The 14,835-nt window shown below is 37.3% G+C and overlaps 1 protein-coding gene across 2 annotated transcripts in view; it reads left to right on the top strand.

Moving 5' to 3' along the window:
* Positions 1-13,872, top strand: part of LOC125778278 (carbonic anhydrase-related protein 10) — a 157,348-nt gene extending 143,476 nt beyond the window's left edge. For both annotated transcript variants that reach the window (XM_049455085.1, XM_049455086.1), the window contains exons 7-9: positions 1,922-2,143; positions 10,963-11,146; positions 13,382-13,872. In XM_049455085.1, coding sequence (XP_049311042.1) covers positions 1,922-2,143; positions 10,963-11,146; positions 13,382-13,404 — 429 coding nt within the window. In that variant the 3' untranslated portion in view covers positions 13,405-13,872. The remainder of the gene's footprint in view (positions 1-1,921; positions 2,144-10,962; positions 11,147-13,381) is intronic.
* Positions 13,873-14,835: the final 963 nt, after the last annotated feature.

The raw sequence follows: 14,835 nt of genomic DNA on the forward strand, positions 1-14,835 counted from the left end.
GACAACAACCGATGAGTCGACGTTGCGAGTTTTCGAGAGAAAAGTTCTGCGAAAGATTTATGGTCCTTTGCGCGTTGGCCACGGCGAATATCGCATTCGATGGAACGATGAGCTGTACGAGATATACGACGACATTGACATAGTTCAGCGAATTAAAAGACAGCGGCTACGCTGGCTAGGTCATGTTGTCCGGATGGATGAAAACACTCCAGCTCTGAAAGTATTCGACGCAGTACCCGCCGCGGGAAGCAGAGGAAGAGGAAGACCTCCACTCCGGTGGAAGGACCAAGTGGAGAAGGACCTGGCCTCGCTTGGAATATCCAATTGGCGCCACGTAGCGAAGAGAAGAAACGACTGGCGCGCTGTTGTTGACTCGGCTATAATCGCGTAAGCGGTGTCTACGCCAGTAAAGAAGAAGAAGATATACTACTAACTTATAGAGCTAGCTAATTTATTTCGAAAGATAATAATAAGTTTGGCACTAAGCTTTTACCATCCAGAAAAAAATGTCGGAGACCCTATAAAATATGTAGTATATATATGACGAGCTGAGTTGATTTACACATGTCCGTCTGTTCATCTGTCAGTACAACACGCGAACTAATCCTTAGTTTTTGAGATATTGTTTTGAAAAATTCATATATCCCTTTCTATTCAAAACGCTGCTCATATCAGACCACTGTAGCATTTAGCAGCCATTCAAACTGAATGAGCAGAATTAAGTGATTTCAGAAGACGAAATACATATATTCAAAAAATTTGACAACGGTTGCTATCTCCACTGAAATTTTTAAGATATATTTTTATATGCAACTTTTAAGAATCCGAACTTTAAGGTGCAGACCGTCAATCAAAAGATCGAAATCCAAGCAATTATATACTGTTGAAGTTCCCTATCTCGCGGCACTATAAAACACAAACAAAAACTTCGAGTTATGGAAGGAAATATATATGAAATTTGACATTTATTGCCAATTTGAGAGTTCGATTTATAGAAATACGAGTTCACATACGCTGACCGGCATATACGAAATACGTTTTATATGGGAGTTGAAGCTAGTATCGACCCAATTTTATCTACATTAGCCATACTACACTTCCCACATACTAATAAAATGTTCCATCACTTATACGTATAACATCACATCACCAATCATATGGAGTAAAGTCACTCGGGTGTTATACGTTTATTATATGGGAGCTAGGAGAAGTCTTCACATAGTCACCCGAAAGTTCGAAAGTCGTTTTATTGGGTATATGGCAGCTAAGGGACACAAACATACCATTGTTAGGAAAGGCTGTCCTTGAATTTCAATTATATATCTCACACATTGACCAATATTGACAGTAAAAAATCAACTATAGGTACTGGGGTCCAAATATTTGGTACCTGGGGCTTTGAACAGCTTTTGTTGGATTTCAAACATTTTTGGTCATAAATTGGCAACTGAAATTATGCGTGCAAAGTTTTATACCGATATATTAATTGTCTCCTGATATGTACACAGGAAAGGAAGGAGTCATATGGAATTTAAAATTATTTAATACGGGAAGTGTGTATGGTGCAGTCCATTTTCGCACTGTGACATTAGAATGTTAGAAAAATGGTATGTATCAAATTTGTTTGAAATCGGTCGAGCGTGTCTTGAGATATGGAATTACCCCAAAAAGTGACTGATGCCATGCCCATCGCATTTTCACATTGGGTGCCATAAAGCTCTCTCATACCAAGTCGGTGGTAAAGTTTAATATCTCTAGCGTATTTATCTATTGATTTAGCGCACTTTAAATAGTTTTTAATAGTACCATTCTGTGGGGAGTGGGCTGTGTTATGATCCGATTGGCAAGTTATTTTTCCAACAAAATAATTTATATTTACACTTAACTAATTATATCTCATTTCTAAACAAAACTCTTTCAGCTCGGTGATCTGTCCAATCCGGAATTGCGTATGCTTACCGATCAATTGGAACGCATACGTTTCGGTGGCGATGAAGCGTTCGTCAAGCGTCTGTCCATACGCGGTCTGCTATCGGAGACGGATCAATATATGACCTATGATGGCTCGACAACAGCACCCGCCTGTCATGAGACTGTGACGTGGGTTGTTCTAAACAAACCTATTTACATAACCAAACAACAGGTAAGCATAGCTTTCTTAACATTTTCATCCTTATACCGGTCTTTACTAACATTTACTTTACTAACATTTTCATCTTTACACTGATATGTATGTAACTACTATAATTGAAATCACGTCTCACGCCTGTATGCACCCATGAGATTGCCCTACGCCAAATTACCTTTAAGGCACATTTTCAATATATTAATTATACTAAAAGTGCGTTTTGTCATCCTTAAATTCGTTTATTCTTTTGTTCGTTCGTGCAATTTTCGTTCGAGTGCTTCTCATCAAATTATATGTTTTATATGCTGTCAAGAGCATTGCAGAGCGAATGTCAACAGAAATGTATGAAAAATACATAAGCTTAAGATGTGCCTTAATGCCGTGTAGCCACAAATGATTTAAGCAATCGCATTGGGATCCCCACAAGGCAGAGGACGGTGGTGCTTATGAGTAACATTTATACGCGTATGCAATGACAAAAGTAGCGACTACGAAGAATAAATTGGAGTATACGAACTCGTTACAAATTTAAAATCAAAATTAAAAAATAAAAATTTTGCTCCATTCAACAATTTCGAAAATTTATTTATAATTTAATATTATTATTTATATTTGTGGCCAATTAAGTCAACAAGTTCTATTTTTATTTCGAAATTCAATACTTTTCTTAAATTTGCAAAACCTTTTTCGGTAAATTACTTTGATAAATATTTTTGGTTTTGAATTTTATCGCCGCCGGTATACTGTGCCAAAACGACATCACCTACGAAAGCTGATGTTGACACCACTGACAGTGTGACATTGATGAGCCGCTTGACACATTTTGTCTTACTACCTTTCTACAGCTCTTTATTATTCAGCCACTGGAATTGTTGGCGCTTCGAAGAAGTATGTTTCCGGCTGAGTGTTTGTGTATGCTCAAGGCAAAATATACACTCATATATAACCATACATGCTTACAAATACGTGTATTATATACACACAGCTCGTACAGAGCACGCAGCATGCTTCGCAGCAGTCGGTCTAGGTTGTTGGTTACTTTGCGCTGTACTCATACATATGTGATATGCTGCCTTTAGCGTGAGTCAGGCTCTTACAATATTTTCCCTTTCTTCCATTTTTCACTTGTTGTGACTATCGGTTGTATACTTATCACGTTGGTGGCAAGTACGTACTTGCGTGTTGCTGCACTTGTTGCTGTCTCCTTATGTGCCCTCGAGCGCATAAGTAGGCTTCTTTACGTGTTTCATTCATTCTTCTTTCACTGTTAGCTTCTTTTCTCACTTTTTGGCATGAGAAACTGTTTCTTTCTTGACTTAGTTGCTGAAAGAAGGGAGTTTGCTTGCTGAAGCAGACAATTTTAGACAAATTCATCATGTCATTTAATTAATTATTTACAGCTTTTTTCACGGTCGTCACAATATGACTTCTAATTATTTTAAATGTTGACATGCAAACTTCAAATACAAATAAATTCTATGTCTTTAGTTGTTTGTAAAATGAAGTACTACCGGAGGAAAAGTCTTTACACGTATGACATGTACGTACTTCGAGGGGAGTGTTGAGAAATTCTGCATAACTTTTAAGATGAAAATTTAAAATTAAATAAAAATTTATAAAATTGAATAAAAGGAGTCTCAGGATAAAGAGAGTTGCATATTTATTAGCTCATAATTAGCGCTTTATAACGACAGCCGTATACTAAATTAATAAAATTTTAAATAAAATATAAAATATCATTCCGTTTTATTTACTCTCACTGCTTTAAACTGCTTTAATTGCGGCAAAAAATTTTACGAAGTGCCAAAAAAACAAAATAATCTATTCTACATTTCACTTCACTTTTTTAATAAAAGATAAGGGTGTACATCATTTCATATTTACTCACTTCGAGAATGAAATATATTTACTATATATATGACGGTTGCTCCAAAGAAATCGTAATATAATATAATACCTAAGTATGTAAATAATGAAAGACAATGACCATGGCTGAATGTCCCTGGCTGTGGCTGTATCGATTACCTGTACAATTATCGATTCAACACAAAAGTGTAAAAATAAGGTAAAACATGAGCCAATGGCTAGATGAAATTATCCATGGGGTTAAGTTGGAGCGCCACCGAACGTTAAGCACAAAGATTTTTTTTTTAATTGACTGATTATTTGGCTTCATAGATACTTATGTAACGTTTCGATTTTTCTTATTTATTTTAATATTGATTTGGTTCGTATACTCTCTATTAGAGAAGAACAGTAGAGAGGGGCATTTTTTAATTTTGGACACGGACTCACCCATAAATTCTTTAATATCTTTAAAACCGCTAAAAAAAGTCTTTAATATTTCTTCATACACTGTGAAAATGGCTTAAGTCACATAATAACCATATCCACTCCCGAGATAAATGCTGATGTAAAGCATAGATCAGGAACAACTTCAACAAAATTAAACTTGTCAATGACCTAGACACCAGTTATGTGCACTCCAGTGCATAGGGTTAACCTGAGAGGTCTAGTGTTGCAACTCAGGGAGAATATTTTTGTGATGACAGCATTCCTTGTGCCTAAACTGGGTAAACTCGGGGCAATACCTCCCTTAGCGCCATAATATAAATTTTTCGAAATTCCATTTGACTTTGCGCCGTATAGGTCAATATGTAAGAAATATTAATGAAATTTATAAATAATATCTTTCTCATAACTGTGTATCAAAGTGCCTTAAATATTTGAAATCATGACAATACTTCCTCCTTTAAGTTAATATCAAGTTTGACAGCACCTGAAATCATTTTCCCGCCTTTTAAATTGCGAGAGTATAAACTGCTCGACTACTGCCCTTTTCTATCTTGATTTATTTGAACAATTTTTTAATTAAATGAGTTATTTATAACCGTAATCGTATACACGGTTTAGGAGCTCAAAATTTAGACGGAGTAGGACGAAAGAGAGGGAGAGAGAGGTATTAAAAAGTATACAAATCACGTCCCCACATGTTTTCTGCCAGTCATATACTTATATATTTGTATGTATATATATGACGTCTTATCCTGAACCTTTGTGTTATATAATGTGAGAAAAAAGCACTCGGAAATTGTAATTAAATTCCACGGGTAAACGGTATTTCACAAAAATATATTGCGCTAAGTTGGCGCGACTGTTCTTTATCACTATGCCAAATATGGACGCGATCTGTCAACCAGTTTGTTTACAACAGCTGATAAAGTCGGTTCACCTCAGTAGTGCATTGCGACTTTTACAAGGGAATCATTATGAATGTTGAAAAAGGCTTACGGTGATTTAAAGCCTTGGTACAAAGCCTTCAAAAACGGTCGGGAGATCCTTGAAGACCTCCAACTGATAAAATTGTTAAAATAATAGAGTATGGTAAGAATATGGTGCTTAAACTTCGTCAGAAAAGTATTAGAGGGATGACAAGAGACCTTGACGCTTCTCGGGAATCCGTTCAAATGATTTTGGTGGACATTTTGAAATGAAACGCGTGCTTGCTCCATTCGTTCCGAATTTTTTTCAAAAAAAGCCACGATTGTGATCGAATTTTAAACCAAAAACCCAGTGAATGCCATCGAGTAACCACCGTGTTCACCAGATTTGGCTCAGTGTGATTTTTTCTTGTTCAAAAACTGAAATTTCCAATTCAAAGAAATCATTTTCAGTCGAAAGAAAAGATAAAAAAATTCTCCATCCCAAAAGTTATTTATGTATTGTAATATTGGAGCAAATATTGATAGGAATGAAATTCCACTTGCTACTTCATATGCAAAGAATAAGCAATGTGGTTTTGGCCAAATATGGTGTTTTATAAGACTATTGCTATGTCACTGTTACAGCGACACAAGACCAAAGGTCCATGGTTATTTGCTTTCAATTTCATATATGAATAATGATAATGAAAAAATAAAAGTGAAACCAGTCAATAAACAAAACAATAATACACGGAGGCAACACATACGCCTGGTTAAAAATGTAGCAAAATAGCATATGAGCATACCATAGTTATTGCTCACTTACACGACAACGGACCTGAATAGCAGAACGGCGTTTATTTATTTATTTAATTTCGTATTTATTTATTTATTATCGTTGTATACACACATATACATATGTATTAAATAAGTTGCATGTTTTTGTAAGCATTCATGCGCTCTTTAGCCCTTGTTACAACCCGTTTTTGTGCTTCTCACTGTTTCTTTATTTTTCAAGTGGCTTTCCCATCGAAATCAGAGAGATTTTCGCTTTTCGCTGAAGTTCGACCAATGCAGTAATTGACAGTAATGACATGGCTGCTGGCAAAGCCGAATGTTTTCTCCCTTTTTTATGCCTTCTTTTCAGCATTTCTTATGCATTCTTTCTTTTAAATGTTTTTCATACTTGGCTCGGCGCTGCGCGGAGCATTTATGCATTTATATATGTAGCAAATTGCCGGTGTCATTTCCGTTAGTCGGCATTGCTTGTAACCTCTTCCGCTTCCGGTGTGACAGACGCGAGTACAGTTCACAGGTAGAAACACATTTATACATATATAGATGATAAACATCTAAGAGCGCTTTGGAAAATTTGTCGTTTAATGCCTTTGATTTCAGCTTAAATTTATTTGAAATAATTTAATGATTTCAAATATTTGTTTGCTGGTTTATAATAGTAATTTAATGATTTATAAAGCTTTTGTATTCTTTATAAAGCTTTTGCTTTCTTTGTTGCTTCTCACTCGCGCATTCCAGCACAGGAAAGCACATGATTTAACTGCAATTTCCGTTGCTCGTGGGCGGCGGCATACGTTGACTGTTAATGTCATTGTCATTTTTCATAATTTTTTTACTCTTTCCCTCCTTCTTCCAAGCCATCAGCACTTTAAAATTTGTCCATTACAGATATTTGCAAATACATTACACACTTTTACCGTGCCACCTTGCCACCTTGCCGTTTACTTATTTTACACATTTTATGCTTTCGTTCTTTGTTTTACTAGTAATTTCCCGTTAGCAGTGGGCTCTGTGCCACTGCGGCGCGTTTTAATTTGCTGCATTAAATATATGCCGCACAGCAGCGCAATGCAACGTAGAATGCTCTACGCTCACAACAGATAATATTTCCGCATTTGCCGTGACACACGCACACACACACATGCACAGGCAGCATCACAGCATTCACCCACACACACATACACATATATATATGCATATAGGCATTCTTTATTATCCTTTCGCGTGCAGCAGATACGTGGCATGCGCTCGCGTGCCTTAACTTCCGTCTACATTTTGTCTGCTTTGCATATGTATGAGCGTGAGTGTGCACAACGCTTTACACCGGCGTATGAGCATGCATACGGCGACACACACATGCATAAATAGATTAGTATGCTTTTAAATACAAGTAGTTTGTGTGTGGGTGTATGTGTATGTGTGGTTGTGTGTTTCACTCGTGTCATTTCGCACGCCGCTGTGTTGTTGGTACCCCGACGCGCCACATAATCAAGTCTCAGGGGCACCATTGAAACGCAGTAGACCACAACCTGCCTCGTTTGGCTTTCACCGGCTCTTCTCCTCTCCATTCTTTGCTTTATCGCGGCTTTCTTGCTTTATTTTTCACGTTTTTCGGTATCCACCACACGCTGCCATTCGCTTAATTAACATTTGCGTTACAGTTTTGTAGTTCATTTATTTAAGGTTCACTACAGCGGCCAGAACACCTGCGAGGCACTACTTACACATACATACATATGTAGTACATGGGTATATGCAAACGAGTATATGGGCGCGTATGCAGATATTTGCTCAAGCACTTGCCGGAGCCCTTGTGCGCGTCGGTGTGCATAATAACGCGCCGGGCGTATGTGTTATCATGTCAGTGGTAGCTAAAAAGGCAGTTAAAAGTTTTTAAAGCTATAAGTCAATATGCCACTCATTAAAGCACTGTTAAAGCCTTGCTTCGTTTACTGGAATGAAATATATACAAAGTGCAGCGAATTTCATTTACACGATGACAATATTGAATTTTTCTTTTACTTTCTTGTTGTTACTTTGAAATTAAGAAGTAATTTTTGATACATCTGTGGACTTTTAAGCTTAAATATTTCTTATTTCAGCGTATACAACAGTGCGTTAGCCTTTCTCCCTTTTCGCTGTTTTCCTGGTAGTCAGGACCTCTTCCAACTGGTCTTTCCAACGGAGTGGAGGTCTTCCTCTTCCTCTGCTTCCTCCGGCAGGTACTGCGTCGAATACTTTCAGATCGGAAGTGTTTTCAACCATGACCTGTTTTCAAATGACATGACCTAGCCAGTGTAGCCACTGTCTCTTAAATCGTTGAGCTATGCCACAGTCGTCGTATAATTCACACAGCTCATCGTTTCATCGATTGTGATACTCCCCGTAGACAATTCGCAAAAGACCATATATCTTCCGAAGAACCTTTCTCTCGAAAACTCATAACACTGACTCATCAGATGTTGTCATCGTCCCTGCCTCTGCACCATATAGCAGGACGCGGATAATAAGCGATTTATAAAATTTAGTTTGTGTTCGTCGAGAGAGGACTTTACTTCTCAATTGCTTACTCAGTTCGAAGTAGGTTTTGTTCCCATGGGGTATTCTGCGTTGAGTTTCGTGGCTGACATGTTGTTGGTATTAATGCTGATTCCAAAATAGACGAAATTATATACGACTTCGACGTTATGGCATTGATTTATCAGCAGTGACCTAAGAGCCAAGTCGTGAGCGCGACGACTGTTTGTTTGATGACAGAAGATATTTAGTCATGCCCTTGTTCACTATCAAACCCATTTGTTTCGCTTCCTTATCCAGTCTGGAGAAAGCAGAACTAACGGGGCGAATGTTGAGTCCATTAATATCAATATCATCAGCGGACGTCATCAGTTGTACATTCTTGTAGAAGATTGTACCTTCTCTATTCAGATCTACAGCTCGAATTATTTTCTCCCGAAGCAGGTTGAAAAAGTCGCACGATAGGGAGTCGCCTTGTCTGAAATCTCGTTTAGTTAACGAACGGCTTGGACAGGACCTTCCTGCTCACGACGGTGCTTTTGGTATTGCGCAACCTCAGTTTGCAGAGCCGTATTAATTTTTCGAGGATACCAAATTCAGACATCGCGACATGAATTTAGCTCCTTTTCGTGCAGTCAAAAAGCAGCTTTGAAATTGACGAAGAGATGGTGTGTGTTGATTCTTATTTTTACGGATTTTTTCCATGATTTGGGGCATTGTAAAGATCTGGTCAGTTGTTGATTTTGCAAGCCTCAAGCTACATTGGTCAGGTCCAATCATTGTTGATGGTAAACTTTATTCTTTGACACAGAACCTTCGATAGACCTTATATGCGATGTTGAGGAGATATATCCCACGGTAGTTGGCGCAGATTGTGGGGTCTGTCTCTTGTAGATTACTATCTTAAGTATCAAGCCTCCTCTGCGGGGACTTATTTTTAATCGGTCAATTTGTACGGCAGCTATACCCAATAGTGGTTCGATAAGGATGGTTGCAACAAATAAGCAGCTTCTTGGCGAAAAAAGGACGTATGCTTAGTTTCAAATCGACGTCTCTCCAGCAAAGAGCCTAGGTTCTCTCGAGCCAGGAGACAAGAGCAGGCAAGGCAGAATCCACTGACCTGCCTTTACAATAGGCATGCTGTGCCCTGGAAAGCCGCTTTCTTGGAATACTACCCCTTAAAAGCAGATAAATCAGTCTATCTAACTTCTTCAATAAGAAAATGAAAGACTAGTAGGTCTAAAATCTTTGGATGACACATCAGATTAAAAAGTCGGCCCATTAAACGCAACAATCAATTTTTTCATAGTCCCTAGAATATATCAGAGTCTTGTGCAGTTCGCATAGCGTAACAGCTTGTTAAATTTGGGCTCTTTGGACGAGGTAATCGCCCATGTCAAATAACACTAAATTAAAAGGCCCGAAAAGGATGCCTAGTACTTTCCAGGTACTCCGAATGCTCGGAACGTAAGCGTCTAAGAGTGCCCTGACTGCTCATAATCGAGCCACAATTTAGAACCTTTAAATACCCCAAATGTAAGGGGCTCCCCTAGGTAACCCTTGGAGTACTCATATATGACTCTGACTAGAAAAATAGCATTGATAATTTGTGCTTACAAGCGATTAATTTTGTACGACCTTGTGGTCCCTGTGAAACTTTTTTCATATTTGTGTCGTGGCCACCGTTCTGGAGGGATGCATCAAAGTTAGTTAACTACACAACTCTTCATTACAAATTTTTGTTTATTTTGCAACACAACATCGAGTATGTTTGTTCGTCTTTGCATATTGACAACGTGACGTTATTTCATCAGCAAATGTCTGGCGCTTGAGTTACGTGGCGTGGAGTGCGAAAACTTTAACCACAGTATAAAACTTTAGCGGTAATGTATGTACATGTCAAGCATATGGGTACTGAGTGTGCTAACTCGATAGATTGGGCTGATAATTAATGTCTGGCAATTAGCAACTTATTAAACTTTGCCGTGGATTGCGGTGCAGCAGACGAGAAAATTTAGAATATTTTGCTAATCCAAAACTAAAGGATGTAAATTAAAAGGATGTATAATAAATTTATATTGACATTGAAAATGTAAGCAAAAAAATGACGTTAATGACATACGTAACATGTTTTTAGCGGGGAATTGCTTAATACTGCAACAACTTTAAACTCCTTTTTGATAATGTTGCTGCTAACATTTTTAAACTCTAAACATTTCATTACAAAATATCATTTATTTTATTGTACCGCAGTTGATTAACACAACATTTATATTGATAAGCCCTAATATCCTCCTTAAAAATCTCTATTTTCAGTTGCACGCCCTAAGACGCTTAATGCAAGGTAGCCCCGATCACCCCAAAGCACCGCTAGGCAATAATTATAGACCACCACAACCGCTACTGCACCGGCCTATTCGAACCAACATCGATTTCAAAACATCAAAAGTGAATGGCAAAGCTGCGTGTCCCACCATGTATCGCGAAGTGTATTATAAAGGTAAGCACATTAAGTTTAAATAATAATACTAAATATTAAAAAGTAGACCACACAAGCGATGCGTTTTTCAATTTAAGTTCAGTCAACTTATTTTCTCAATTATATTAATGTAAAGACCACATCAACATAGTGTACATATACTGAACACTTATGAACAATGTAGGCGCGTGTATAACCAACAAACGCAACATTGTAAATAATATTTAATGATGGCTTTTTAGCCTATAATACTTTTTAGTTACACTGTCATCCCCATACGCCTACCATAGTGCCATCGGCTTTGCACTATCTGTATTCCATAAACGACTTTAACCTGTAAACGGTCGGTCAACGTTGTTTCGACCGCATTCAATACAATATCGCTGATAATAATAATAATTCTCAGCCCAGGCATATCTTGTCCGAAGTAGCTTGCCTTAATTGTTGCGCCAACTGTGAGATAAGCCTCCCCAAGACCGCATTTAAGGTTCTATCTATATATTATGTGAAATCAACAAAATCAAAATCAACAACTGAACAGATATTATCTATGCGCCAAATCTGTGCCCGTGGAAAGATGATCCACGCACAACACCCGCACAACAGCTGTCTTTGACAGCATGAAAAGAGCTGCCTTTAAGTCTGAATTTGGTATCCCCGTAAAACTAATACGGCTTTGTAAAACGACATTGAGCAATAAAAAAAAAAGGATGGGGAAGGACCCCTTCAAACCGTTCAAAAGAAAGCGAGGGTTCATACAATCTACTGCAGGAGAAAATAATTCAAGCGATAGATCTGAATAGAGGAGGAAAAATCTCCTAAAAGAGTGTACAATTGCTGTTGTTCTCCGATGAGATCGATATTATTGGCTATAGCAACCGCGCTGTTAGTTCTGATTTCTCCAGGTTAGACAAAGAAGCGAAGCAAATTAGTTTCGTAGTGCACGAAGACACAACGAAATATCTCTTATCATCAAAAAAACAGTCATTGGTTCCCATGTCATTGCTGACAGTCATAACTTTGAAGTTGTAGATAATTTCGTCTATGTTGAAACCATTTTTAACACCGACAACAACGCCAACCTCGAAATCCAACGCAGAATAATTCCAAAAACCAAACTCTATAAGTCTCTCATTATTTCCGTCCTGCTATGTGGTGCAAAGGTAAAGACGATGACAATGAGTCGACGTTGCGTGTTTTCGAGAGAAAGGTTCAGCGAAAAATTGATGGTCTTTTACGCTTTGCCAAGTGCGAATATCGCATGCGATGGATTAATGAGCTGTATGAGATATACGACGACATTGACATAGTTCAGGGAATTAAAAGACAGTGGCTGCGCTGGTTAGGTCATGTTTCTGAAAGTGTTCAACGCCGCACCCGCCGGGAAAAGCAAAAAACAAGGAACTTTTGACCATTGGAAAAATCAGGTAGAGAAGGACTTGGTATCTCGAATTGGCGCCAAATTGCGAAAAGAGGTAACGACTGGCGCACTGTTGTTAACTCGCCTCTAAGTTACGCCAACAAAGAAGAAGAAGACCTCATAAAGCCAACTGATTGATCAAAATCCAATCTTTATATGTACTTCTGTACATAATAAGACATCTTTTCGAAGTTTAGATATAGATATGGCATAGATTATTCTTGAAAAAAACGCTGCAATCTCCAAGCATAGTCTTCAGATCGGACAATTTAACTTCCACACAAAGTGACCGATAAAAAATCTAGTTAAACATTTTTTTATATATTTTTCTGCTATAAAAAAAGCATACCCTTTGATTTAACAGTTTTAATGAACTAGATATTTGTTTTAACTTTACTAAAATTTTTAACTCCCAACCTGTAACCAAGGAATAGAAATTTTCAACACAAATGAATGAACAGCCAGTGAACTTTGATGCATTTTCTAAAATATTATTTTATAAATATTCCATGCCCTGAAAATTCTACAAAAATATAGTATAAGTACCTATAATAAATACATGTTTATCTTTGGAAAGTAAAGCAAAGATAATTGCTACGATAATAATGTCGAAATTACAGATTTATGACGCGTGCTTCCAAATACTTTGTTTTTATTGCTGTTATTTGTAAATCTATTGCCATAATTGAATAATTTATTTACAAAAGTTTAACAATAAAAACCCATAATCGTTTCAGATTTATTTTCAATTTATTTCATCCATATATTTCATATATGTAATATAGAACATATATAAATAAACACTTATCTTTCGCTTCATTTCCATTTCCCGGCAGCTACAAGTTGGAGACAGCATTGAGGCGTATCTCGGCAATAAATAGCAGCATTAGCAACAGCAATCAAAGCCAATCGCAGTTGCCACTTCAACTTACATAGTATTTAAATATAAGCATATATTTGCACACACTTATACAGACATATGTACGTAAGTACACGTAAATCGGCGTGCAACAGGAGCTTCCATAAATTTAAATAAACAAATAAATATTTATATTAGCATTGTAATTGTAATGAAATTATTGTATTGCATGTGCATAGCTGAGTTACAATGAAACACATATAAACTATACAGTTGTAGCAGCATATAAAAGTTACGTAAATATAATCTACGTATGTATATGTAGTTGTAGCATAGCAAATAAATTAGACTAAGAATATTAGTCACAGCAAGTAATTGTGCAGCTAAAATAAGTGAACAGAATTGGTGTGAAGAGAAATGGGCAAAGAGTAGCAAATGGCCTGCAAAGGCACAAACACATATACACATAAATATATATGTATATTATCTTGTAAATAATCAACTACTATAAAAATATTTTTGTAACCAGGCCCACTGATAATACCAATAAGTAGTTAGTAAAAGCTACATGACATAAAAAAATACTAAGTACTCGTATAATATATTTATATAAAATATATTCGCAAGCATTAACATTTCGCAAACACCAAATTAAATATCCAAGCGTATATTACACAAACTCTTCGCTGCTTTCAATCATCTGCGTTCTTCTATCAAAAATCCATATTTTATTTGTCATTGTGGTTTGGACAGTTTAAAAAAATAACCACCAAACGGTCTTTTCAAAAAATCCCTTATTATATTGTACCAAACGGTGTGATATCACGCGATCTTGGCGTCCAATCGACCGGCCCAAAACGTGAAATTAACTGCTTTCCAAACGGTCTTTTCAATAAATACATTGATTGATGCAATGTTTGGGAAATGGCGCCGTCTTGTTGAAACCAAATGTTTCGGGGATCACAAGCTTCAATTTCAAGCACCAAATAGTCGGTTATTTCTTCTGGCCATGTTGCTTCGGCTATGTCTCCTGGTTCGTCAAAAGTATGACGGTCAAAATGTTTTAAACTCTGTGTCAGTCAGAAGAAAACGCTTGAATGTGAGCACTACATCTTCTTGCAAAAACTTAGACATTTTGCAACCGATTGCATTTTTAGCCCCACAGCATGAATAATTAGTGGCAAGTGTCCAACAATTGCTGTACTATGTATATTCTGACGTGAGGACTGACGACGGCCTCACGGTGCTTAAAGGCACGTAGATCAAAACAATGCGTTGAATAGCGCCCCAAATAATACATGTATTTTGCAAGTATATATTATTTAGCTCCAATTGGTCAGGTGAAAGGCATACCTTTTCCACCTTGATCGGCTTCAAGGCCGACCTAAAACCTCTGCCATGCGGGTCCGACCCCTAGCCGCAGTGGGGCTA

The sequence above is a fragment of the Bactrocera dorsalis genome, chromosome 4 (assembly GCF_023373825.1).
Source record: "Bactrocera dorsalis isolate Fly_Bdor chromosome 4, ASM2337382v1, whole genome shotgun sequence".
In the NCBI taxonomy this organism is placed as follows: domain Eukaryota; kingdom Metazoa; phylum Arthropoda; class Insecta; order Diptera; family Tephritidae; genus Bactrocera; species Bactrocera dorsalis.